General features: G+C 46.2%; 2 protein-coding genes across 2 annotated transcripts in view; both read right to left on the bottom strand.

The window, feature by feature from the left end:
* LOC124019591 (neurobeachin-like protein 2) overlaps positions 1-16,667 on the bottom strand; it is a 38,987-nt gene extending 22,320 nt beyond the window's left edge. The window contains exons 1-10 of the mRNA XM_046334978.1: positions 16,596-16,667; positions 16,230-16,311; positions 14,740-14,852; positions 13,250-13,332; positions 11,614-11,699; positions 11,321-11,533; positions 7,100-7,196; positions 3,493-3,599; positions 2,404-2,496; positions 1,156-1,239 (exon numbers count right to left, since the gene is read on the bottom strand). Coding sequence (XP_046190934.1) covers positions 1,156-1,239; positions 2,404-2,496; positions 3,493-3,599; positions 7,100-7,196; positions 11,321-11,533; positions 11,614-11,699; positions 13,250-13,332; positions 14,740-14,852; positions 16,230-16,307 — 954 coding nt within the window. The 5' untranslated portion in view covers positions 16,308-16,311; positions 16,596-16,667. The remainder of the gene's footprint in view (positions 1-1,155; positions 1,240-2,403; positions 2,497-3,492; positions 3,600-7,099; positions 7,197-11,320; positions 11,534-11,613; positions 11,700-13,249; positions 13,333-14,739; positions 14,853-16,229; positions 16,312-16,595) is intronic.
* Positions 16,668-16,678: 11 nt separating this feature from the next.
* Positions 16,679-27,801, bottom strand: part of LOC124019590 (type I inositol polyphosphate 5-phosphatase 12-like) — a 34,686-nt gene continuing 23,563 nt past the window's right edge. Inside the window, exons 2-3 of the mRNA XM_046334977.1 lie at positions 17,892-17,980; positions 16,679-17,177 (exon numbers count right to left, since the gene is read on the bottom strand). Coding sequence (XP_046190933.1) covers positions 16,679-17,177; positions 17,892-17,980 — 588 coding nt within the window. The remainder of the gene's footprint in view (positions 17,178-17,891; positions 17,981-27,801) is intronic.

Genomic DNA, 27,801 nt, shown 5'->3' with positions numbered 1-27,801 from the left:
TAGACAGGCCAGTAATGTACAGAGACACAAATATAGACAGGCTAGTAATGTACAGAGACACAAATATAGACAGGCTAGTAATGTACAGAGACACAAATATAGACAGGCTAGTAATGTACAGAGACACAAATATAGACAGGCCAGTAATGTACAGAGACACAAATATAGACAGGCTAGTAATGTATAGAGACACAAATATAGACAGGCTAGTAATGTACAGAGACACAAATATAGACAGGCCAGTAATGTACAGAGACACAAATATAGACAGGCCAGTAATGTACAGAGACACAAATATAGACAGGCTAGTAATGTACAGAGACACAAATATAGACAGGCTAGTAATGTACAGAGACACAAATATAGACAGGCCAGTAATGTACAGAGACACAAATATAGACAGGCTAGTAATGTACAGAGACACAAATATAGACAGGCTAGTAATGTACAGAGACACAAATATAGACAGGCTAGTAATGTACAGAGACACAAATATAGACAGGCCAGTAATGTACAGAGACACAAATATAGACAGGCTAGTAATGTACAGAGACACAAATATAGACAGGCCAGTAATGTACAGAGACACAAATATGCCTCCCAAACGGCAACCTATTCCCTATATAGAACCCTATGGGCCCTGGTCAAAAGCAGTGCACTATACAGGGACTAGGTTGCCATTTGGGACAGAGTTGGAATTAAAGAACTTCCTCCCTGGCAAAGAGCCACACAACAGACAGGAGGATAATGAGACTGTCTAAACAAGAATGAAAACAGTGTCAAGCCTTATCCGGCTCATTTTCTGTTCTGATAACGTGTGTGTGTGTGTGTGTGTGTGTGTGTGTGTGTGTGTGTGTGTGTGTGTGTGTGTGTGTGTGTGTGTGTGTGTGTGTGTGTGTGTGTGTGTGTGTGTGTGTGTGTGTGTGTGTGTGTGTGTGTGTGTGTGTGTGTGTGTGTGTGTGTGTGTGTGTGTGTGTGTCAGACAGAGGAAGACGGTACTAGAACTATGATTGTGTGATGAAAAGCCTTGCCTAAGACCTGAAGACTGTGTAATCTCCCTGAAAGTCTGCCTAAGCTTCAACTGGGAGAGCTAATGTAGTCTGGATGACCAGGGTTCAATTCCCAGAGGGCCACACTAGTTGTAGAAATCCTTACCTTGGCAGAAGGGGAGTTACTCATGATGGATGTGAGGACTCCGAGGGCATGGACTGTAATGCAGTCGGAACCTTTCTCCAAAACCTACACAGTCAGGGGGACATAATAATATGTGACACCGCAGACTTAACATACAGTATGTACAGGTGACACCCCACACCAACTCAAGGGGACATATATACATGACAACACACACAGGGAAAAGACAGAAGTTACCATAACAACTGGGTCAATCAATGACAGGCGTTGACATGCAGAACCCAAACCATCACACAACTAATAAGATTGTAAAACTCTTCTGCCACAAAAAAATAATGAGACACACAAGCAAAACCCATTGTTACACAATAACGGAGCGCTGCATAGGACACAGAACCACTGCTGCCATCATCACACATCTACAACCACAAGACACTGTGAAAGATACCAAACCAGCAGACATGCAGGAGGACGATCCCAACAGGAGCCCTGAGACAGTGAGGTGATACATGCTTGGAGAGATGAGGACACACACACACACACACACACACAATCTGACCTACTGACGACAGCAGGACACTCAGCCTCTCTTAGAGAATATAGTGTGTAAGAAGAGAGAGAGGCTCATATCCACCCGCAATGACACACTGGACGACTGAACTACCCAGCTACACACCATTACACTCGTTATATTCTAAAAGCAGACAGACAGAATCTGGAAACCGTATGTGGACCATCGTAGAGAATGTTCTCTATAGTGGCCGTTTTGTTTCTGTCTGTGAATGTCAGTTTGTTTTAGATTTTTTTTTAAGTCCCTCAGTGTTTTGTTCCTGGGATCCCTCTGTGAGAATGAATGTATTTAGATTTGGGGGGTGGAGAGGGGGCTGTATACTTGACTGAGTTCTGTAGAAAAACAAACTAATGGTCAACAACGAAAAAGAAGAGAGAGAACTACTAGTCTAGTACACAGACCATCCTACCCTCCATCTCTCTGAGCTCCTTAAACAGGATGCCTCTTTACCAGGAAGTCTGGCCAGTCGTCCTCATTTGTAGATTATGCCGGTAGTGCAATTATACTATGTAGCTATAGACTGAGGTGGGTGGGGGAGGTGAGAAGGGAGGAGAAGAGGGAGAGGAGACAGCATGAGAGAATGAAAGAGAGGGCAAGACAGAGAGAGATAAAGAGAGGAGGAGAGAGAGAGAGAGAAGAGGCTGAGTTTTCTGCTGACAGTCAGACCTGATTTCAACATGATCATGGAGGGAAAGTACCTGGTCTACTTTCCCCTCTGTGTCCGTGAGCAAACGTGTGGTGAGGTCACACACCCCCTCACGCTCCCACCTAAACCTTTTACTGTGATAGAGCTACAGGACAGGACACACAAACGGACAGACAGACAGAGACAATGTCAACTCAGAGAGGACCATGTTTGGCCCTCCACTGTGGCAGGACCTGCTGCAGTATGGACACACCTGCTGCGGTATGGACACACCTGCTGCGGTATGGACACACCTGCTGCGGTATGGACACACCTGCTGCGGTATGGACACACCTGCTGCGGTATGGACACACCTGCTGCGGTATGGACACATCTGCTGCGGTATGGACACACCTACTGCGGTATGGACACACCTGCTGCAGTATGGACACACCTGCTGCGGTATGGACACACCTGCTGCAGTATGGACACACCTGCTGCAGTATGGACACACCTGCTGCGGTATGAACACACCTGCTGCAGTATGGACACATCTGCTGCAGTATGGACACACCATTGATAACCACTGACATTTGACAGTGACAGACAGACAGACAGACAGACAGACAGACAGACAGACAGACAGACAGACAGACAGACAGACAGACAGACAGACAGACAGACCAGACAGACAGACAGACAGACAGACAGACAGACAGACCACAGACAGACAGACAGACAGACAGACAGACAGACAGACAGACAGACAGACAGACAGACAGACAGACAGACAGACAGACAGACAGACAGACAGACCTTTGATAACCACTGACATTTGACAGACAGACAGACAGACAGACAGACAGACAGACAGACAGACAGACAGACAGACAGACAGACAGACAGACAGACAGACAGACAGACAGACAGACAGACAGACAGACAGACAGACAGACAGATAACCACTGACATTTGACAGACAGACAGACAGACAGACAGACAGACAGACAGACAGACAGACAGACAGACAGACAGACAGACAGACAGACAGACAGACAGACAGACAGAGACAGACAGACAGACAGACAGAAAGAGAGAAAGAAAGAGAGAAAGAAAGAGAGAAAGAAAGAGAGAGAGAAAGAAAGAGAGAGAAAGAACAGACCTTGCTGTTCTGGATGAGTCGGAGGATGTGTTCGAAGCAGTTGTTGTTGAGGAAGATGGCCTGCAGCACCGGTCTGTCTGAACACTGCAGGATCTCAGGCACCGAAGCTGTTGAGGACAATACGACTCATCATCAACAACACCATAAATAACTTGTCACATTTACAACAATAATAAATAACTGGCCTTCAGAGATAAACCTTCATATAGAAGACAGATGTCTCATGTTTTGACTGTCAGACAGTCTATGGGCCAGTCTGTGGGCCAGTCTGAGGGCCAGTCTGAGGGCCAGTCCGAGGGCCAGTCCGAGGGCCAGTCCGAGGGCCAGTCCGAGGGCCAGTCCGAGGGCCAGTCCGAGGGCCAGTCCGTTGATGCTATCATGCCAACTCCCTGTCACTCATTATCATGCCATGTTTGGCTTGAGAAGGACAGCAATGAAGTTGGACCCATATGGAACAGATATAGAAGACAAGATTCCTGTATGTTCTACCTGGAGAGGGGATAGAAGGAGGAGAACACCAGAGATGTCAGATGAGGAGGGCATGTAGGGGGAACATGTCAGCTAAGAGGAGGAAGAACATGGAAACTGGAAAGAAGAAAAGTCCACCGAGAGGAGGAGGAGGGGTAGAGGAGGAGAGGAAGATGAGGAGGAGAGGAGATGGAGGAGGAAGGAAGAAAGGAAGAGAGGGAGGAGAAGGGTAGGAGGGGAGGAGGAGAGGAAGATGAGGGAGGGGGGGTAGGAGGAGGAAGAGAGGAAGAGGAAGAGAGGAGGAGAAGGATAGAGGAGGAGAGAAAGATGAGGAAGAGAGGAGGAGAGGAAAGAAGAGGATGAGAAAGAGAGAGGAAGGGGAGGAGAGGAGGAATGAGAAAGAGGAAGAGATGAGGGGAGGAGGAGAAAGAGGGAAAGAATAAGGAGAGGAGGAGGAGGATGAGGAAGAGGAAGACGAGGAATGACTCAGTAACAGCAGTGAATCTATTTTGTTATTAAGTGGCGATCCCTCAACAATCATTCTCATGTCAGCACATTGGTAGTAGTCAGTGACAAATATCAAAGCTGTGCCACCAGAGACTCTGGGTTCGAGCCCAGGCTCTGTCGCAGCCGGCCGCGACCGGGAGGTCTGTGGGGCAACGCACAATTGGCCTAGCGTCGTCCGGATTAGGGAGGGTTTGGCCGGTATGGATATCCTTGTCTCATCGCGCACTAGTGACTCCTGTGGTGGGCCGGGGGCAGTGCACGCTGACCAGGTGTACAGTGTTTCCTCCGACACATTGGTGCGGCTGGCTTCCGGGTTGGATGCGTGCTGTGTTAAGAAGCAGTGCGACTTGGTTGGGTTGTGTTTCAGAGGACGCATGGCTCTGGACCTTTGTCTCTCCCGAGCCCGTACGGGAGTTGTAGCGATGAGACAAGATAGTAACTACTAACAATTGGATACCACAAAGAAGAAAAAACTATAAGGAAAGCATTTCTTTTTGTAGAGGTTACATTGTCAGAACATACACTTTCTGATAATATTCATAGATCACTCTTATAATTCCTATCTATGTAGGAAATTCATCACAATCATATAATTAATGGTTTATGTCATATAAGGGATATACCCAATGTTATACAAAAATATGTGGACACCCCTTCAAATTAGTGGATTCTGCTATTTAAGCCCCAACTGTTGGAGACAGGTGAATAACATTGAGCACACAGCCAAGCAATTTCCATAGATGGCAAGTAGCCTAGTGGTTAGAGCATTGGACTAGTAATCGAAAGGTTGCAAGATCGAATCCCTGAGCTGACAAGGTAAACCTCTGTCATTTTGCCAGTAAAATGGCCGTACTGAAGAGCTCAGTTACTTTCAACGTGGCACTGTCATAGAATGCCACCTTTCCAAAAAATGTCTGCCCTGCTAGTGCTGCCCCGGTCCAATAGAAGTGCAAATGTTAAGGAACAACAATGGCTCAGCCATGAAATGGTAGGACACATAAGCTCTATTGGGGATTAATCAGAATAGTTGGGTAACATAGATAAGATGTTTTATTTTCATTATATGCTTGTGAGTTACTTCTCATTTAGAATGTATCTTGTTGTACTATAGTGGTGACCATTTGCAGTTATCCTTTCTCTGTCCTGGGATCAGTTACTTCTCATTTAGAATGTATCTTGTTGTACTATAGTGGTGACCATTTGCAGTTATCCTTTCTCTGTCCTGGGATCAGTTACTTCTCATTTAGAAAGTATCTTGTTGTACTATAGTGGTGACCATTTGCAGTTATCCTTTCTCTGCCCTGGGGTCAGTTACTTCTCATTTAGAATGTATCTTGTTGTACTATAGTGGTGACCATTTGCAGTTATCCTTTCTCTGTCCTGGGATCAGTTACTTGGGCCACAGAGAGGGGAGAGTTCAAGCTTGTCTTCATATGTAAACATATCTTTTAAACCATGTGAAGGGATGATTGAAGGGGAACCAATTATCTCTTGGCTCCACAATGTCTGTGTGCCAGTCACAGTGTCTCTGTGATCTTGTCCAGGACGGGTGTATTTGATATATGCCTGTTGATGAGGTTTTGTTTTATGGTCCTGAGTGGTACCAAGAACGAGATAAGAACATAGTTTAGGAGACAAAGCTGAACGATAATTTATAGCCAATGCTGTATGGCTCTGTTTGTCTTTGCTATAAAGGATCTCAGTTGCAATGTGTAAGCACTCTCAGAGAATTAATTTATAGACACTGAATTGATCTGAGTCACAGGGTTGTGATGGAGCTCATAATAATTAACGATGGACTTTATGATAACTCTGACTTGTGTGGTGGTTTGGTCTCATGATTTGGTAAATACAGGAAATTTTCACTACAGCTCACAGCACGGGACCACCGAGTGCTGAAGCGCACAGCGCGTAAAAATCGTCTGTCCTCGGTTGCAACACTCACTACCGAGTTCCAAACTGCCTCTGGAAGCAAAATCAGCAAAAAACTGTTCATTGGGAGCTTCATGAAATGGGTTTCCATGGCCGAGCAGCCGCACACAAGCCTAAGCTGTGCAATGCCAAGCGTGGGCTGGAGTGGTGTAACGCTCGCCACCATTGGACTCTGGAGCAGTGAAAACGCGTTCTCTGGAGCGATGAATCACTCTTCACCATCTGGCAGTCCCAGATTCGTCAATCGGTTTGTCAGATGCCAGGAGAACCCTACCTGCCCGAATGCACAGAGCCAACTGTAAAGTTTGGTGGAGGAGGAACAATGGTCTGAGGCTGTCATTCATGGTTCGGGCTAGTTCCAGTGAAAGGAAAACGTAATGCTACAGCATACAATAAATGTAAATAGATGTTTGTCTATGGAGATTGCATGGCTGTCAGCGAATCTGGGTTTGTGGCTAAAATAGCCTAATCAACTAATTGGAAGGGGTGTCCACATACTTTTGTCCATATAGTGTATAAGACAAAACGTACTAAATCTTACCAGTTACTTATTAGATTTCTGTACTAATAATCTTCTTCTGTCATAGAAGATTGTTATTTGTTTTTCATGGTTGTTTTCCATATGGGGCATGATGGCACAAACGTTAGTGGGACCAGACTAATATTTGGGGAGTGTATTTTGGATGATGAGGCCTCTTACTCAGCATGTGACTCTGGAGAGTGATGAGGTGTTCCTCCCAGCTCTGCCCGTCCTCCTGCTCGTTCCCTAACCCTGGAGGCCGGTTCCAGTTCAGGACCTGGAAGTATCAGAAACAGTTGCATACCTCCATTAACTCAAACACTAATGCCATGCTAACCACACTCCTACCCTCCACCAGACCAAGCTTCAATTGATAGAAAAGAGCAGACACTTACAGCTGTCCCACCAAGATCAAGCTAATACAGCTACTGCTGCTGCTGCTAAATGACTTAAATGTAATGTAAATGTACTACAGCCACTGCTGCTGCTACTACAGCCACTGCTGCTGCTGCTACAGCCACTGCTGCTGCTGCTACTACAGCCACTGCTGCTACTACTACAGCCACTGCTGCTACTACTACAGCCACTGCTGCTACTACTACAGCCACTGCTGCTACTACTACAGCCACTGCTGCTGCTAATACTACAGCCACTGCTACTGCTGCTACAGCCACTGCTGCTGCTAATACTACAGCCACTGCTACTGCTGCTACAGCCACTGCTGCTGCTAATACTACAGCCACTGCTACTGCTGCTACAGCCACTGCTGCTGCTAATACTACAGCCACTGCTGCTGCTAATACTACAGCCACTGCTACTGCTAATACTACAGCCACTGCTACTGCTGCTACAGCCACTGCTGCTGCTACTACTACAGCCACTGCTACTGCTGCTACAGCCACTGCTGCTGCTAATACTACAGCCACTGCTACTGCTGCTACAGCCACTGCTGCTGCTAATACTACAGCCACTGCTACTGCTGCTACAGCCACTGCTGCTGCTGCTGCTACAGCCACTGCTACTGCTGCTACTACAGCCACTGCTACTGCTGCTACTACAGCCACTGCTGCTACTACAGCCACTGCTACTGCTGCTACTACAGCCACTGCTGCTACTACAGCCACTGCTGCTGCTACTACAGCCACTGCTGCTACTACAGCCACTGCTACTGCTGCTACTACAGCCACTGCTACTGCTGCTACTACTGCTACTACAGCCACTACTGCTGCTGCTACAGCCACTGCTGCTGCTACTACAGCCACTGCTGCTGCTACTACAGCCACTGCTGCTGCTGCTACAGCCACTGCTGCTGCTGCTACAGCCACTGCTGCTGCTACTACAGCCACTGCTGCTGCTACTACTACAGCCACTGCTGCTACTACTACAGCCACTGCTGCTACTACTACAGCCACTGCTGCTACTACTACAGCCACTGCTGCTGCTACTACAGCCACTGCTGCTGCTACAGCCACTGCTGCTGCTACTACAGCCACTGCTGCTACTACTACAGCCACTGCTGCTGCTACTACTACAGCCACTGCTGCTACTACTACAGCCACTGCTGCTGCTAATACTACAGCCATTGCTGCTGCTACTACTACAGCCATTGCTGCTGCTACTACTACAGCCACTGCTGCTACTACTACAGCCACTGCTGCTACTACTACAGCCACTGCTGCTACTACTACAGCCACTGCTGCTACTACTACAGCCACTGCTGCTGCTGCTACAGCCACTGCTGCTGCTACTACAGCCACTGCTGCTGCTACTACAGCCACTGCTGCTACTACTACAGCCACTGCTGCTACTACTACAGCCACTGCTGCTACTACTACAGCCACTGCTGCTGCTAATACTACAGCCATTGCTGCTGCTACTACTACAGCCACTGCTGCTGCTACTACAGCCACTGCTGCTGCTACTACAGCCACTGCTGCTGCTACTACAGCCACTGCTGCTACTACTACAGCCACTGCTGCTACTACAGCCACTGCTGCTACTACAGCCGCTTTTACTGCTACTACAGCCACTGCTGCTACTACAGCCACTGCTGCTGCTACTACAGCCACTGCTGCTGCTACTACAGCCACTGCTGCTGCTACTACAGCCACTGCTGCTGCTACTACAGCCACTGCTGCTGCTACTACAGCCGCTTTTACTGCTACTACAGCCACTGCTGCTACTACTACAGCCACTGCTACTGCTGCTACAGCCACTGCTGCTGCTACTACTACAGCCACTGCTGCTGCTGCTACAGCCACTGCTGCTGCTGCTACAGCCACTGCTGCTGCTACTACAGCCACTGCTGCTGCTACTACAGCCACTGCTGCTGCTACTACAGCCACTGCTACTACAGCCACTACTGCTGCTACTACAGCCACTGCTGCTGCTGCTACTACAGCCACTGCTGCTACTACAGCCACTGCTGCTGCTGCTACTACAGCCACTGCTGCTGCTGCTACTACAGCCACTGCTGCTGCTGCTACTACAGCCACTGCTGCTACTACAGCCACTGCTGCTACTACAGCCACTGCTACTACAGCCACTACTGCTGCTACTACAGCCACTGCTGGCTACTACAGCCACTGCTGCTACTACAGCCACTGCTGCTACTACAGCCACTGCTACTGCTGCCACTGCTGCTACAGCCACTGCTGCTACTGCCACTGCCACTGCTGCTACAGCCACTGCTGCTGCTACAGCCACTACTGCTGCTACTACAGCCACTGCTGCTACTACAGCCACTGCTGCTGCTACTACAGCCACTGCTGCTACTACTACAGCCACCGCTGCTGCTACAGCCACTGCTGCTGCTGCTACAGCCACTGCTGCTACTACAGCCACTGCTGCTACTACAGCCACTGCTGCTACTACAGCCACTGCTACTGCTGCTACAGCCACTGCTACTGCTGCTACAGCCACTGCTGCTACAGCCACTGCTGCTACAGCCACTGCTGCTGCTGCTACAGCCACTGCTACTGCTGCTACAGCCACTGCTGCTACAGCCACTGCTGCTGCTGCTACAGCCACTGCTGCTGCTGCTGCTGCTGCTGCTACAGCCACCGCCACCGCTGCTGCCACTACAGCCACCGCTGCTACAGCCACTGCTGCTACTACAGCCACCGCTGCTGCTACAGCCACTGCTGCTGCTACTACAGCCACTGCTGCTACTACTACATCCACTGCTGCTGCTACAGCCACCGCTGCTGCTACAGCCACTGCTGCTGCTACTACATCCACTGCTGCTACTACAGCCACTGCTGCTGCTACTACAGCCACTGCTGATACCACTACTACAGCCACTGCTGATACCACTACTACAGCCACTGCTGATACCACTACTACAGCCACTGCTGATACCACTACTACAGCCACTGCTGATACCACTACTACAGCCACTGCTGATACCACTACTACTACTACTACTACTACTACTATTATCCCTGCTGCTGCTCCTCATACAGCTGTTACTCCTCCTACTACTACTACTACTACTACTATCCCTGCTGCTGCTCCTCATACAGCTGTTACTCCTACTACTACTACTACTTCTCCTACTGCTGTTACTCCTACTACTACTACTATCCCTGCTGCTCCTCCTACTACTACTACTACTACTACTACTACTACTACTACTACTACTACTACTACTACTCCTCCTAGTACTACTGCTGTTACTCCTACTACTACTACTACTACTACTATCCCTGCTGCTGCTCCTCATACAGCTGTTACTACTACTACTACTACTCCTACTACTACTACTATCCCTGCTGCTGCTCCTCCTACTGCTGTTACTCCTACTACTCCTACTACTATCCCTGCTGCTGCTCCTACTACTACTACTACTACTACTACTACTACTACTACTACTATCCCTGCTGCTGCTCCTCATACAGCTGTTACTACTACTACTACTCCTACTACTCCTACTACTACTACTACTATCCCTGCTGCTGCTCCTCCTCCTACTACTATCCCTGCTGCTGCTGCTGCTCCTCCTACTACTACTACTACTACTACTACTACTACTACTACTACTACTACTACTACTACTACTACTACTACTACTACTACTACTACTACTACTACTACTCCTCCTAGTACTACTGCTGTTACTCCTACTACTACTACTACTACTACTACTACTACTACTACTACTATCCCTGCTGCTGCTCCTCATACAGCTGTTACTACTACTACTACTCCAACTACTACTACTATCCCTGCTGCTGCTCCTCCTACTGCTGTTACTCCTACTACTCCTACTACTATCCCTGCTGCTGCTCCTACTACTACTACTACTACTACTACTACTACTACTATCCCTGCTGCTGCTCCTCCTCCTACTCCTACTACTACTCCTACTACTACTGCTCCTCCTACTGCTGTTGCTACTACCTGAAAGTAGCCATCCAACACGGTCCTGATCTCCAGCCGGCGCTCTGCAGGACTACTGGAGTGGAGGGTATGCACCATTGCAGTCAGGCACTGCAGGGTCAGCCGTAGCAGCGTGGGGTCCTTGGGGTTGGAGGAGGTCCGGAGGCACCAGGCTCGGAGTACAGAAAGAAGGTTCTCCACAGACTGCAGGGTGATGGAGAGCAGGCCGTTCTTCTGGAATGCATAGATACCGTACATACGAGTTAACACACACACACACAATTCTGAAGAGAGGTACAGTAGGAGTGCTTTACCTTGCTGCCACTGATGACAGCCCCTTGGAGATGGACCAATCGGAGAGCGAGGTCATCTGGGATCTGCTGGCTGTCCTGCAGGCTGTCTGTGAACCAACGACACATTGATGATTGTTGTTTTGACAGGCTGTCTGTGAACCACATATTGATGGTTGGTGTTTTGATGACATGGTAATCTAGCCTGAGCATCAGTCTGTACCATCATGTCGACTCCTTGTCGCTCACTGTCATACCAAAAGGTTAGGCTTGACAATGAGCAATGGAGATGACAAGAACACTTACAGATCTGAGACCAGGCTACAGAAGGAGACAACAGGCCTGGGACCAGGCTACAGAAGGAGCCAACAGGCCTGGGACCAGGCTACAGAAGGAGCCAACAGGCCTGGGACCAGGCTACAGAAGGAGACAACAGGTCTGGGACCAGGCTAATGGCAATACATTGTACAGTCGTGGCCAAAAGTTTTGAGAATGACACAAATATTCATTTTCACAAAGCCTGCTGCCTCAGTTTGTATGATGGCAATTTGCATATACTCCAGAATGTTATGAAGAGTGATCAGATGAATTGCAATTAATGGCAAAAGTCCCTCTTTGCCATGTAAATGACCTGAATGCCAAAAAAAGGATTTCCACTGCATTTCAGCCCTGCCACAAAAGGACCCAGACCTTAATCCCATTGAGAACTTGTGGTCAATCCTCAAGAGGCGGGTGGACAAACAAACAACCCACAAATTCTGACAAACTTCAAGCATTGATTCTACAGAAGTTAATTGACAGCATGTGAGGGCTGATTGCAGAAGTCTTGAAAAAGAAGGGTCAACACTGCAAATATTGACTCTTTGCATCAACTAATGTAATTGTCAATAAAAGCCTTTAACAGCTTGTAATTATACTTCAGTATTCCATAGTAACATCTGACAAAAACATCTAAAGACACTGAAGCAGCAAACTTTGTGGAAATGAATATTTGTGTCATTCTCAAAACGTTTGGCCATGACTGTACAAGAGAGAATGCACAGCCAGTACACTGTGATGTCATAAAGAGATGTGGAAAGCCAAGGCACACTGGGACAGCATTGAGAAATAGCAGGATGTGGGTTGAGCCCTCGTTAGGCAAGGTTATGTATCAAGACAATGGAGATGCCATAAGCCTTAGTAATAGGTCCAACAACAGCTAGCAGTATTATACACACCAGAGGCTGAGCCCACTGGGCTCTGGTCAAAAGCACTGCACTATTTAGGGAATAAGGTGCCCACTGGGCTCTGGTCAAAAGCACTGCACTATATAGGGAATACAGTGCCCACTGGGATGCAGCTCAACCACTTCCCTCTCTCAATAGCATGGTGTTAACAGTCATGTCGAGCTTCCTGTAATCTACAGACAGGTTTCCCACATGGTTTACAGATTAGCACCCTGCTAATCAAAGGACACTAGCAACAGAAGTGTTTAATCAACTAAGATCCCAGTGAGAGAACACTGCTAATTAGAAAATAACATCATTCACTTTAGATCAAGACAGAACATATCGACTGGACTCTTGCCCACTGTGTTTCTCCAAAGGGAGAAAAGTACATTTTGAGCAGCCTAAAGGAAAGCTGTATATTAGTGTGGTGTGTGTGGTGTGTGGTGCCTCACCATGGAATAGAGCAGGCAGCTCCTCTGGTAAGGGGAGAGGGGAGAACTTATACTTGCTCCTCTCCACCATGCTCACCTCCTCCCTAAAAAAAACACACACACACACACACATATTTACAGCAGGCCTACAGACTTGGCCTCCGTACCAAAAAGCATCCTATTCCCCATGTAGTTCCCCACAGGGCTCTGGTCTAAAGTAGTGCACTATATAGGGAGTAGGTTGCCATTTGGGATGCACATTAAGGAGACAGAGATAAGAGCTGTTGCAGAAACACCATCATCCACTACAGATGAACATGCAGAGATAAGGTTGGGTTTATACAGTCTGCCCTCGACATGGTCCTTCACCACACACACAAAGACACAGACATACTGACACACACAGTCCAACGGGCGGTCTCCACCCAGCTTCAAAACACACCCAGTTCAACGGGCGGTCTCCACCCAGCTTCAAAACACACACAGTTCAACGGGTGGTCTCCACCCAGCTTCAAAACACACACAGTTCAACGGGTGGTCTCCACCCAGCTTCACAACACACACAGTTCAACGGGTGGTCTTCACCCAGCTTCAAAACACACACAGTCCAACAGGCAGTCTCCACCCAGCTTCAAAACACACACAGTCTAATGGGCGGTCTCCACCCAGCTTCAAAACACACACAGTCCAACAGGCGGTCTCCACCCAGCTTCAAAACACACACAGTCCAACAGGCAGTCTCCACCCAGCTTCAAAACACACACAGTTCAACGGGTGGTCTTCACCCAGCTTCAAAACACACACAGTCCAACAGGCAGTCTCCACCCAGCTTCAAAACACACACAGTCCAATGGGCGGTCTCCACCCAGCTTCAAAACACACACAGTCCAACAGGCAGTCTCCACCCAGCTTCAAAACACACACAGTCCAATGGGCGGTCTCCACCCAGCTTCAAAACACACACAGTCCAACAGGCGGTCTCCACCCAGCTTCAAAACACACACAGTCCAACAGGCAGTCTCCACCCAGCTTCAAAACACACACAGTCCAACAGGTCTCCACCCAGCTTCAAAACACACACAGTCCAACAGGCGGTCTCCACCCAGCTTCAAACACACACAGTCCAACAGGCGGTCTCCACCCAGCTTCAAAACACACAAAGTCCCACAGGCGGTCTCCACCCAGCTTCAAAACACACAGTCCCACAGGCGGTCTCCACCCAGCTTCAAAACACACACAGTCCAACAGGCGGTCTCCACCCAGCTTCAAAACACACACAGTCCAACAGACGGTCTCCACCCAGCTTCAAAACACACACAGTCCAACAGGCGGTCTCCACCCAGCTTCAAAACACACAGTCCAACAGGCGGTCTCCACCCAGCTTCAAAACACACACAGTCCCACAGGCGGTCTCCACCCAGCTTCAAAACATGGGTAGGGCGTGCACGTACACACGGACGTACACACGGACGTACACACGGACGTACACACGGACGTACACACGGACGCACCCTGTCAGGCGTCTCCTCCATGTATTATAAGGGTCAAAGAGACTCTCCAACAGCATTAGGCCATACTGAATCACTGTCTGGAGGGACGACTGATCCGCAGGCTGCTTCTTCAGCTGAAACACACACACACACACACATATTTACTTGACCTTGAGAGGGCTTTTAAAACAAAGACATCTCAGAGCAAATAATAACAAACACAGCTACACACTTTAACTAAATAAACATTCCTATTTATGACACTTCACTTCTAAATACACATTCCTATTTATGACACTCTTCACTTCTAAATACACATTACTATATATGACACTCTTCACAAACATTTACATTTACATTTTACATTTAAGTCATTTAGCAGACGCTCTTATCCAGAGCGACTTACAAATTGGTGCATTCACCTTACAAACAATACTGACAATATAGACACAGGTCAGCCACACACCCACAGGTCAGCCACACACCCACAGGTCAGCCACACACCCACAGGTCAGCCACACACCCACAGGTCAGCCACACACCCACAGGTCAGCCACACACCCACAGGTCAGCCACACACCCACAGGTCAGCCACACACCCACAGGTCAGCCACACACCCACAGGTCAGCCACACACCCACAGGTCAGCCACACACCCACAGGTCAGCCACACACCCACTCCTCTATTCTCAGGAAACCAGTTCTGTTTCTTTTAGGTGGAACAACCCACAGTAATGTGGATTTATACCCATAGTCATTCTTCACATCTCCACTGCATTCTCAGGCTCAAACCAGTTCTGTTTCATTCTGGTGGATAAAATGTTATCATTCTGGCTCAATAGGATAGTATTCTTATCATTCTGGCTCAATGCATTCTCTGGCTCAATAGACAGTATATTATCATTCTGGCTCAATAGACAGTATATTATCATTCTGGCTCAATAGACAGTATATTATCATTCTGGCTCAATAGACAGTATATTATCATTCTGGCTCAATAGACAGTATATCCTATCATTGGTGAGCATCAATAGACGCCAGGGTATTATCATTCTGGCTCAATAGAATGTATATTATCATTCTAAAAGGCTCAAATAGCATATATTATATTATCATTCTGGCTCAATAGACAGTATATTATCATTCTGGCTCAATAGACAGTATATTATCATTCTGGCTCAATAGACAGTATATTATCATTCTGGCTCAATAGACAGTATATTATCATTCTGGCTCAAAAGTAAAAGTATATTAATCTAGAGTATGAATGAGTGATATAGTATAGTTTGCAGATCCTCCATTGTTGAAAATTACTAATGTGTAACTTGTGTGTGTGTAATGTGTGTAACTAATGTGTGTGTGTGTGTGTGTGTGTGTGTGTGTGTGTGTGTGTGTGTGTGTGTGTGTGTGTGTGTGTGTGTGTGTGTGTGTGTGTGTGTGTGTGTGTGTGTGTGTGTGTGTGTGTGTGTGTGTGTGTGTGTGTATAAGGTTCATCTAGGGTTGTGTCTTACCTGAGTCAAGCAGAAGTTTAACAGTTTAAGGGTCTCGAAGACAAAGCCTGGGGTCTTCTCTGGGTCCATGTTTTCCATATTCCTGAAGAACAGAGAGACTCAGATCAAATTGTCACCAATCTTTCTCTGATCTCACTGTTATCTAGCATCAGCTTCTAGCATATTTTTTCTTGTTATCTAGCATCAGCTTCTAGTATATTTTTTTCACATTATCTGGCATGAGCTTTTAGCAGATCTTTTCATGTTTTCTAGCATCAGCTTCTAGCAGATTTGTTCTTGTTATCTAGCATCAGTCATGGGTAGAAATGATGGGCAGAGTCATTCAACAAAGGGTGAACTGAGGGTCATAGAACATATAAGGTCTACCTGCAGACGATAATGAAGAACTTAATAAGCAGCAGGGGGTGCAGGGTGCTGTTGTTACTGTCGCCCCCAGAGAGGTGCTGTTGTTACTGTCGCCCCCAGAGGTGCTGGGTGCTGTTACTGTCGCCCCCAGAGAGGTGCAGGGTGCTGTTGTTACTGTCGCCCCCAGAGAGGTGCAGGGTGCTGTTGTTACTGTCGCCCCCAGAGAGGTGCAGGGTGCTGTTGTTACTGTCGCCCCCAGAGAGGTGCAGGGTGCTGTTGTTACTGTCGCCCCCAGAGAGGTGCAGGGTGCTGTTGTTACTGTCACCCCCAGAGAGGTGCAGGGTGCTGTTGTTACTGTCGCCCCCAGAGGGGTGCAGGGTGCTGTTGTTACTGTCGCCCCCAGAGGGGTGCAGAGTGCTGTTGTTACTGTCGCCCCCAGAGAGGAGCAGGGTGCTGTTGTTACTGTCGCCCCCAGAGAGGAGCAGGGTGCTGTTGTTACTGTCGCCCCCAGAGAGGTGAATGGTACTGTGTGATAGCTGGTCACTGAGGAACACCAGTATGTCCCTGGGTACAAGGGGAACCTCCGCAATATAGTTCTCCAGCCTGAGAACGTAGGAAAGAGGGAGGGGAAGAGGAAGGGGAGAAGAGGGAAGAGGGAGAAGAAAGGGAGGAGAGGGGAGAGGAAAGAGAAAGGGGAGCGGGAAGAGGGAAGAGGAAGGGGAGCAGGAAGGGGAAGGGGAAGAGGAGAGTGGTTAGGGGAGAATAGGTGGTGGAGAGGAGCGGAGAGGGGAAGAGGAAAGAGAAAGGGGAGCGGGAAGAGGGAAGAGGAAGGGGAGCAGGAAGGGGAAGAGGAAGAGGAGAGTGGTTAGAGGAGAATAGGTGGTGGAGAGGAGCGGAGAGGGGAAGAGGAAAGGGAGAGGAAGAAAAAGAAGAAGAGATGAGAGAGAGGATGGTGCTGTTTTACTACTTACAGTGGGGCAAAAAAGTATTTAGTCAGCCACCAATTGTGCAAGTTCTCCCACTTAAAAAGATGAGAGGCCTGTAATTTTCATCATAGGTACACTTCAACTATGAGAGACAAAATGAGGAAAATAAATCCAGAAAATCACATTATAGGATTTTTTATGAATTTATTTGCAAATTATGGTGGAAAATAATTATTTAAATAAAATAAGTATCTTATTTTCCACCATACCCTGTGACCAGCGCCCTGAGGTTTCCCCTTGTTACAGATCTAGGATCTGCTCAAACGAAGTACCGGGAATAGATTGCAATTTGGGACGAAGGAAATACATTTGAGCCAATCAGTCAACTCACCTGCGAGGCTCCAGTGACTGCACATCAACAAGCTTCTCAAAGGAAGCCACAAAAGCCTCCAGCCACTGCTGCAGGCAGCCCTCATCTTTCTGCAGGAGGGGAAGAGAGACAGAGGATGAGTCTCCAGTCATACTGGCACAAGTCTGATCTGGGTTGATGTGATTGATGCTTCTCGGTACAACACCAAGGGAAATCCCTGGCAACATTTGTTGTGCATGGCAATAACATTTTCTGATTCTGAAGTCACACGTGCAGAACTAGTAAACACAACATGGGAAAAGCACAGTGCACGTGGACCAGTACACGGCACAGTGCACGTGGACCAGTACACGGCACAGTGCACGTGGACCAGTACACGTTAACATTCCGTTTAAAGGACTGTACCCTGTGGTTGATGTTTTCTGATCACCGTGCGAACAGGTTGTCCTTATGCAGTGTGTTACACTCAGACTCTAAACAACAACCAGCGGGGGCTGACGTCTCTTGTGTTTGCAACAGGAAGTTACAGCAACCTTACGAAAGTGATGGCACATTCAGGAGCATATGAGATAATGTATGCAAGCCTTTTTTCTAAATAGTAGAGGCCTATGGCTGAAAAACACCACCACGAAAGTAACAAGCTACGCAATTCTTTAGAGGCCAAATAAATAAAACATTGGTTAAGTGATGTACATGATTTATGCACGAAGAATGTGACTTCCTTTCATCATCAATCAACTTATCCATCCTTAACTCCATTAAATACTGTGCTTTAAATGGAAAGGGAAGGGTGACCGGCCTTGAACTATAACACAGGGACATTTATACAGAGTTCTACTGTAGGTTCTATAACACAGGGACATGTATACAGAGTTCTACTGTAGGTTCTATAACACAGGGACATGTATACAGAGTTCTACTGTAGGTTCTATAACACAGGGACATTTATACAGAGTTCTACTGTAGGTTCTATAACACAGGGACATGTATACAGAGTTCTACTGTAGGTTCTATAACACAGGGACATGTATACAGAGTTCTACTGTAGGTTCTATAACACAGGGACATGTATACAGAGTTCTACTGTAGGTTCTATAACACAGGGACATGTATACAGAGTTCTACTGTAGGTTCTATAACACAGGGACATGTATACAGAGTTCTACTGTAGGTTCTATAACACAGGGACATGTATACAGAGTTCTACTGTAGGTTCTATAACACAGGGACATGTACACAGAGTTCTACTGTAGGTTCTATAACACAGGGACATGTATACAGAGTTCTACTGTAGGTTCTATAACACAGGGACATGTATACAGAGTTCTACTGTAGGTTCTATAACACAGGGACATGTATACAGAGTTCTACTGTAGGTTCTATAACACAGGGACATGTATACAGAGTTCTACTGTAGGTTCTATAACACAGGGACATGTATACAGAGTTCTACTGTAGGTTCTATAACACAGGGACATTTATACAGAGTTCTACTGTAGGTTCTATAACACAGGGACATTTATACAGAGTTCTACTGTAGGTTCTATAACACAGGGTCATGTATACAGAGTTCTACTGTAGGTTCTATAACACAGGGACATTTATACAGAGTTCTACTGTAGGTTCTATAACACAGGGACATGTATACAGAGTTCTACTGTAGGTTCTATAACACAGGGACATTTATACAGAGTTCTACTGTAGGTTCTATAACACAGGGACATGTACACAGAGTTCTACTGTAGGTTCTATAACACAGGGACATGTATACAGAGTTCTTCTGTAGGTTCTATAACACATGGACATGTATACAGAGTTCTACTGTAGGTTCTATAACACAGGGACATGTATACAGAGTTCTACTGTAGGTTCTATAACACAGGGACATGTATACAGAGTTCTACTGTAGGTTCTATAACACAGGGACATGTATACAGAGTTCTACTGTAGGTTCTATAACACAGGGACATGTATACAGAGTTCTTCTGTAGGTTCTATAACACATGGACATGTATACAGAGTTCTACTGTAGGTTCTATAACACAGGGACATGTATACAGAGTTCTACTGTAGGTTCTATAACACAGGGACATGTATACAGAGTTCTACTGTAGGTTCTATAACACAGGGACATTTATACAGAGTTCTACTGTAGGTTCTATAACACAGGGTCATGTATACAGAGTTCTACTGTAGGTTCTATAACACAGGGACATGTACACAGAGTTCTACTGTAGGTTCTATAACACAGGGACATGTATACAGAGTTCTACTGTAGGTTCTATAACACAGGGACATGTATACAGAGTTCTTCTGTAGGTTCTATAACACAGGGACATGTATACAGAGTTCTACTGTAGGTTCTATAACACAGGGACATTTATACAGAGTTCTACTGTAGGTTCTATAACACAGGGACATGTATACAGAGTTCTTCTGTAGGTTCTATAACACAGGGACATGTATACAGAGTTCTACTGTAGGTTCTATAACACAGGGACATGTATACAGAGTTCTACTGTAGGTTCTATAACACAGGGACATGTATACAGAGTTCTACTGTAGGTTCTATAACACAGGGACATGTATACAGAGTTCTACTGTAGGTTCTATAACACAGGGACATGTATACAGAGTTCTACTGTAGGTTCTATAACACAGGGACATGTATACAGAGTTCTTCTGTAGGTTCTATAACACAGGGACATGTATACAGAGTTCTACTGTAGGTTCTATAACACAGGGACATGTATACAGAGTTCTTCTGTAGGTTCTATAACACAGGGACATGTACACAGAGTTCTACTGTAGGTTCTATAACACAGGGACATGTATACAGAGTTCTACTGTAGGTTCTATAACAGAGGGACATGTATACAGAGTTCTACTGTAGGTTCTATAACACAGGGACATGTTCTACTGTATTCTATAACACAGGGACATGTATACAGAGTTCTACTGTAGGTTCTATAACACAGGGACATGTATACAGAGTTCTACTGTAGGTTCTATAACACAGGGACATGTATACAGAGTTCTACTGTAGGTTCTATAACACAGGGACATTTATACAGAGTTCTGTAGGTTCTATAACACAGGGACATTTATACAGAGTTCTACTGTAGGTTCTATAACACAGGGTCATGTAGTTCTACTGTAGGTTCTATAACACAGGGACATTTATACAGAGTTCTACTGTAGGTTCTATAACACAGGGACATTTATACAGAGTTCTACTGTAGGTTCTATAACACAGGGACATTTATACAGAGTTCTACTGTAGGTTCTATAACACAGGGACATGTACACAGAGTTCTACTGTAGGTTCTATAACACAGGGACATGTACACAGAGTTCTACTGTAGGTTCTATAACACAGGGACATGTATACAGAGTTCTACTGTAGGTTCTATAACACAGGGACATTTATACAGAGTTCTACTGTAGGTTCTATAACACAGGGTCACATGTATTCTACAGGGACATGTACACAGAGTTCTACTGTAGGTTCTATAACACAGGGACATGTATACAGAGTTCTACTGTAGGTTCTATAACACAGGGACATGTATACAGAGTTCTTCTGTAGGTTCTGTCAATATCGCATCTTATCTGCCTCATCATATCCTGCTACTCTCCTATCAAGTCACACTACGTTTCCCATCTCTCACATAGCCTCATCTAGCCTGGTCCCAGATCTGTTTCCCATCTCTCACATAGCCTCATCTAGCCTGGTCCCAGATCTGTTCCCCATCTCTCACATAGCCTCATCTAGCCTGGTCCCAGATCGGTTTCCCCATCTCTCACATAGCCTCATCTAGCCTGGTCCCAGATCTGTTTCCCCATCTCTCACATAGCCTCATCTAGCCTGGTCCCAGATCTGTTTCTCATCTCTCACATAGCCTCATCTAGCCTGGTCCCAGATCTGTTTCTCATCTCTCACATCCTACTCCTGGTCCCAGATTGTTTGTGCTCTGTCACTTTGTCAAGCCAAGGAGTTGGCAAGCGAGCAGAAACAGACTGGAACCCAGGCTACTATTGATGTCACTAAACAACTAGAGCATCACAGAGAGACTGAGTACTATCTACTATTGATGTCACTAAACAACTAGAGCATCACAGAGAGACTGAGTACTATCTACTATTGATGTCACTAAACAACTAGAGCACCACAGAGAGACTGAGTACTATCTACTATTGATGTCACTAAACAACTAGAGCATCACAGAGAGACTGAGTACTATCTACTATTGATGTCACTAAACAACTAGAGCATCACAGAGAGACTGAGTACTATCTACTATTGATGTCACTAAACAACTAGAGCATCACAGAGACTGAGTACTATCTACTATTGATGTCACTAAACAACTAGAGCATCACAGAGAGACTGAGTACTATCTACTATTGATGTCACTAAACAACTAGAGCATCACAGAGAGACTGAGTACTATCTACTATTGATGTCACTAAACAACTAGAGCATCACAGAGAGACTGAGTACTATCTACTATTGATGTCACTAAACAACTAGAGCATCACAGAGACTGAGTACTATCTACTATTGATGTCACTAAACAACTAGAGCATCACAGAGAGACTGAGTACTATCTACTATTGATGTCACTAAACAACAGAGCACCACAGAGAGACTGAGTACTATCTACTATTGATGTCACTAAAGCCTTCTTCACTCAGAGCCCGACGTTAGAGAGACGCAAAGTTCTTCACAAGGCCCAACCTGACTCATTTTCACCCAAACAACATCAGGCGGTGTGTGGAGTGAGGGACTACAGTTCCCACAAGGCCCAACCTGACTCATTACACCCAAACAACATCAGGCGGTGTGTGGAGTGAGGGACTACAGTTCCCACAAGGCCCAACCTGACTCATTACACCCTAACAACATCAGGCGGTGTGTGGAGTGAGGAACTACAGTTCCCACAAGGCCCAACCTGACTCATTACACCCTAACAACATCAGGCGGTGTGTGGAGTGAGGAACTACAGTTCCCACAAGGCCCAACTTGACTCATTACACCCGAACAACATCAGGCGGTGTGTGGAGTGAGGGACTACAGTTCCCACAAGGCCCAACCTGACTCATTACACCCAAACAACATCAGGCGGTGTGTGGAGTGAGGGACTACAGTTCCCACAAGGCCCAACCTGACTCATTTCACCCAAACAACATCAGGCGGTGTGTGGAGTGATGAACTACAGTTCCCACAAGGCCCAACCTGACTCATTACACCCAAACAACATCAGGCGGTGTGTGGAGTGAGGGACTACAGTTCCCACAAGGCCCAACCTGACTCATTACACCCAAACAACATCAGGCGGTGTGTGGAGTGAGGGACTACAGTTCCCACAAGGCCCAACCTGACTCATTACACCCAAACAACATCAGGCGGTGTGTGGAGTGAGGGACTACAGTTCCCACAAGGCCCAACCTGACTCATTACACCCAAACAACATCAGGTGACACCACATGACCTGACAATTAGTCAGGCACTTCCCTATGAGACGCCTACTTCTACTGCTGCTAGTTTAGTAATGAACCATGCCTCGTTGATGCTTGCAGCCTGACAGACGCCCACAGGCCCCTATAGAGGAAGTTAGTTACATTGTCAACTGCTGGCAGCAGCACCAATATGGCTGCAAGGCACAATCCAAAACATACTTCAGAAACCCTCTGTTTAAAGATCACTACTACTGGCAAATGTGGAACTTCAGCAAACGTCTTTTGAAATCAGCAGAGGCAACGCAACAGATGTGAAATCCAACATACAGTAAGATGCAGCGCATCAATGTGAGTGGATGAACATCTTATATCTTCACATTTTCTGTAATCAATCTAGAATTAAATTATAATATTAGCCTACCAGTTGACTGTCATTTGTGGGCCAGTCCATGTCTCATTGCATGTGTCTGGGAGGGCAGGGAGAAGGGGTTCAGAGGAACCCAGTCTCAGTGAGCCCTCCTGGGTCCTAGGTTATCAGGGAGTCCAGAGTCAGAACAGTAGGTCCAGACCAGGCCCACAGGGTGCTTCAGCTCTTCAGAGTAGTAAGTAGCACATCGCTCCTAATCAGCACCAGTGTCTGTCTGTCTCCAGCCCGCTCTCCTAATCAGCACTAGTGTCTGTCTGTCCGTCTGTCGCTTACTCGCTCCGTCTCTCTCTCCTTCTGTCAAGCAACCAGGAAATGTCAAGTCACTATAACCGAAACACATTTCCTCCACACGACGCTCAAACTCAGCCTCCTCATAGTAGGCCTCTTCCGCTTTAGTTACTGGAGCTATTTGTGAAGCAGATGGGGATGTCGGTAAGGGCTCGACCCAACAGCATCCTCCAACTATCTAGCACTGCATGTACTCAGCCTTCTACTTCTCAGAATGACTGACGTGTGTGGGAACCCAGTTGGTGTACAAAATGTTTGTACAGTTCGATGAGTTGTTGTGGAACCCAAAATATCTGACTAGGTGATAATAGGTTTATTTTTCTGAAGAAGGACAGTGTTTCTGAATGACTTTTGTATTGGGAAATGTTAGTTCTGTTCACTGGAAAGCTGACTATAGCTTCAGTATGACAGTCATTACAAGGTGCTTGACCGATGGAAAGCTGACTATAGCTTCAGTATGACAGTCATTACAAGGTACTTGACCGATGGAAAGCTGACTATAGCTTCAGTATGACAGTCATTACAAGGTACTTGACCGATGGAAAGCTGACTATAGCTTCAGTATGACAGTCATTACAAGGTACTTGACCGATGTGTACCTGCTCTGCACAGTAAGGCACAAGTAAAAGTCTCAGTACAAATATAAAATGCCCTCAAGTCTTCATCTGTGATCCAAGTTTAGCCATAATGGCTTTCCATAAACACGAGTCCTTTATTCATTTCAAAAGCCACCTGATAGCCTGACCATCTGTCTGTCTCAGTGACATGAAAATAGAATTACCTTGAAATAATCCCATCATTGTCAGTTATCCACAGTAGAGGTCTGCACTGGACTGATTTCTTCATCCTGCTCCCACGCGCAGATTTTCATACTCCACCACGCCCGCAGGTGTTCTGTGCGACTCCCACGCGCAGATTTTCATACTGCACCACGCCCGCAGGTGTTCTGTGCGACTCCCACGCGCAGATTTTCATACTGCACCACCCGCCCGCAGGTGTTCTGTGCGACTCCCACGCGCAGATTTTCATACTGCACCACGCCCGCAGGTGTTCTGTGCGACTCCCACGCGCAGATTTTCATACTGCACTACGCCCGCAGGTGTTCTGTGCGACTCCCACTCGTTACCGCAAGAGCTGGTCCCAAACCCAACCGCAGTCCCGTTAGTTATATGACATAGCTCTCTTGCCAGCCATGGTCCCAGCAATTTTGCGCCCTATAGACGATATCAAATGCGCAAATAACTTAAGAAATATGTATAATTACCAGAGATTCTCACGTGGTCCATTATATTATATATATTTAATACTGGGCTACATCAGCCAATATGGTAGATGTAGTTTGAAGTCAGCAGAGTTGGAGAGACTTACCCTTTCTCTTGAGTTATTTGTTATAGCCTACCCTTTGGGAGTTTCAAACTGAGAAATAGACTATGGGTGACCAATATGTATTTCTAGGCAATAGCCTAATCAAACTTATGAGTCAAACTGTATGCGTAGACGGCTTGACAGAAACGGTAGCAGAAAGGTGAATGTTGAATTGTAGTTGCACACATATCCAGATGATGCTGCGTAACATTTTGCACGATGACGCTGTCGGTGTGATTGACCTTTTCATGATGATTAATTTTTTGATTGCAGCTCGACTCACGTTGGTTGAGCGCCCTTCATTTCTTTTCATTACAAATATTTATTTACAGACACTGCAGTAAACTAGTCTAATCATATTGTAACGACCCTGGGTTTATAAGCGCGGAAATCGACACTGCCCCACGAGCATACCTTTGCAGCACAGTCGATAGCGCGCCGGGGCTCGAAGGTCGAGAGGTCGAGAGTTTCATTACACTGGTGTCAAAAGTGATCGGACCTTGTACCCACGACAGTGCGTGTGCTTGGCTGGTGAGCGCGTTCCTGTAAGACGTAGAGTCACAAGCCAGCGCGAGGTCGCATTCTTTGAAAGGAGGGAGTAGTGTAACGACCGTGGCTTTATAAGCGCGGAAATCGGCTCTGCCGCACGAATATGCTTTTGCTGCAGTCGATAGCGCGCTGGACCTCGGGCTCGAAGGTCGAGGGTTCGAGTCCTGCCCTGCTCCCTGGTGTTTCATTACAATATTTAAAGTTAATTTCATATTTAAGTTAGAGTGAAGTCTATTCACGAACGACAAGGGAAACCAGGCTCCCCCCAAAAATATAAACATTTAATTTTTCTCGTCTCTTTGTGTTTCATAATTTTCCTTCAATTCGCAAGAGGCTGAATGAATGTATCTCACAGGAAAAGCAGCGAGAAAACAGCAACCCTCTGTCTCTCTATGTCTAGTCCAAACGAGTGGGATATTCTTGCCGCCAGTAGCATTGAATGAAAGGGAAGCCAGCGAGCATTTGGCCATCCTTGACAAAACAAGTATACAAATTAGCCAATCAGTGTTGAGCTAAACCGAGGAGATCAGATTTAATTGGTCCTATCAAATGGCTTTGAGAGCATAAGTCTTACACATAAACGACTTGAATTGTTGCATCTCGTTGTTGTTGTTCTCTGGTGGCTAAGCTCGATAGATACAATCGTCTCTTTCCTAAATTAGCCATGGATGGAGATAGGGATTTGGACTTAATTCTCCGTACTGGCAAATGATTGTAGCGGTGATTCTGATCCAACCATTAATTCATACATTGTTGTGCCCCTGGCCTGAGAGGACGGAAGTTCAATATGTAGCTAGATGTAGAAGGCTAATGTTAACTAATTAACGTTACCCATGAATGGAAGTTAGGCTAGCGAGCAAGCATTTTATTTAGGTAGCCTAGAACAACAACCAAATACAAGCGTGTACTGTATGACAGAGTGGGAGACCGTTTCGTCAACATGAGAGAGGAGGATGGCATTGGCCTTTCTCTACATGTTGGGTGAGTAAACAGGGTTTTCTACTTGCACGAACGCACAAACATAAATCAGAAGTATGGACAGACGCATCATATTTAGGTGATGTTGATTGGACTAAATTGTTTTTGTTATCTTTTAGTTGTCACTGTTTTAGACTAAGCAGAGGTGATTTGATGATGTTGAAATGTTGAAGTTTACTATTGCAGAAATAGAGGAAGCTCCTGTATTCTTTGTGAATTGCGGTAACTGTCTGTGGTTCTAAATCAATAGTTATTTAGTGGTCCGGAAATGTCAGAAACATTAACTTGCTTAAGCAAGCTGTAGGTCATGTAACTGTCTTACTAAAAGGTTAAATAAATAAAATAAACATGCGTCGTGGACTTCACTGGACAGAGGTTGCTATCCGGTTTTGTGATGAAAACAAAGGTGTGGTTGAATTTATTCTGCCACTGTCTTATATCGGCCTATATATCACAGTCACAAGGCATATAAATGAACAGCAAACAACGCAATTATCACAACACATACAGTGTAGGTTGTAATATGGCTTCCCTTGGCTTCCCAGGTCATTTTACCCACCCACCGCTTATATTATATTATTATATATATTTTGTTAAGTTAATTGGCACGTGATTCTTCCGCCCATATAGCCAGCCTACTCTATTTCAATGACACCACACATACTAGGCCCACTTGAACTCCCACGCCCGACTACGACAGGAGAGGTAGGCTACTTAAGGTGAAGCTCCGAATTCTGAGTGTTTGAATAATGTGAAAATGTTCATTTTAATACAATAGATAGGCTTAGGCTAACTCATACAAAGCAGCAGTGATGATTTCAGCATGTACATCTTGGTGGGGGAAATGCATGCCAGCAAAGC

The sequence above is a fragment of the Oncorhynchus gorbuscha genome, unplaced genomic scaffold (assembly GCF_021184085.1).
Source record: "Oncorhynchus gorbuscha isolate QuinsamMale2020 ecotype Even-year unplaced genomic scaffold, OgorEven_v1.0 Un_scaffold_634, whole genome shotgun sequence".
In the NCBI taxonomy this organism is placed as follows: Eukaryota; Metazoa; Chordata; class Actinopteri; order Salmoniformes; family Salmonidae; genus Oncorhynchus; species Oncorhynchus gorbuscha.
The sequence above is the reverse complement of the archived record's forward strand: the minus strand, read 5'-3'. Positions and strand labels throughout refer to the sequence as shown.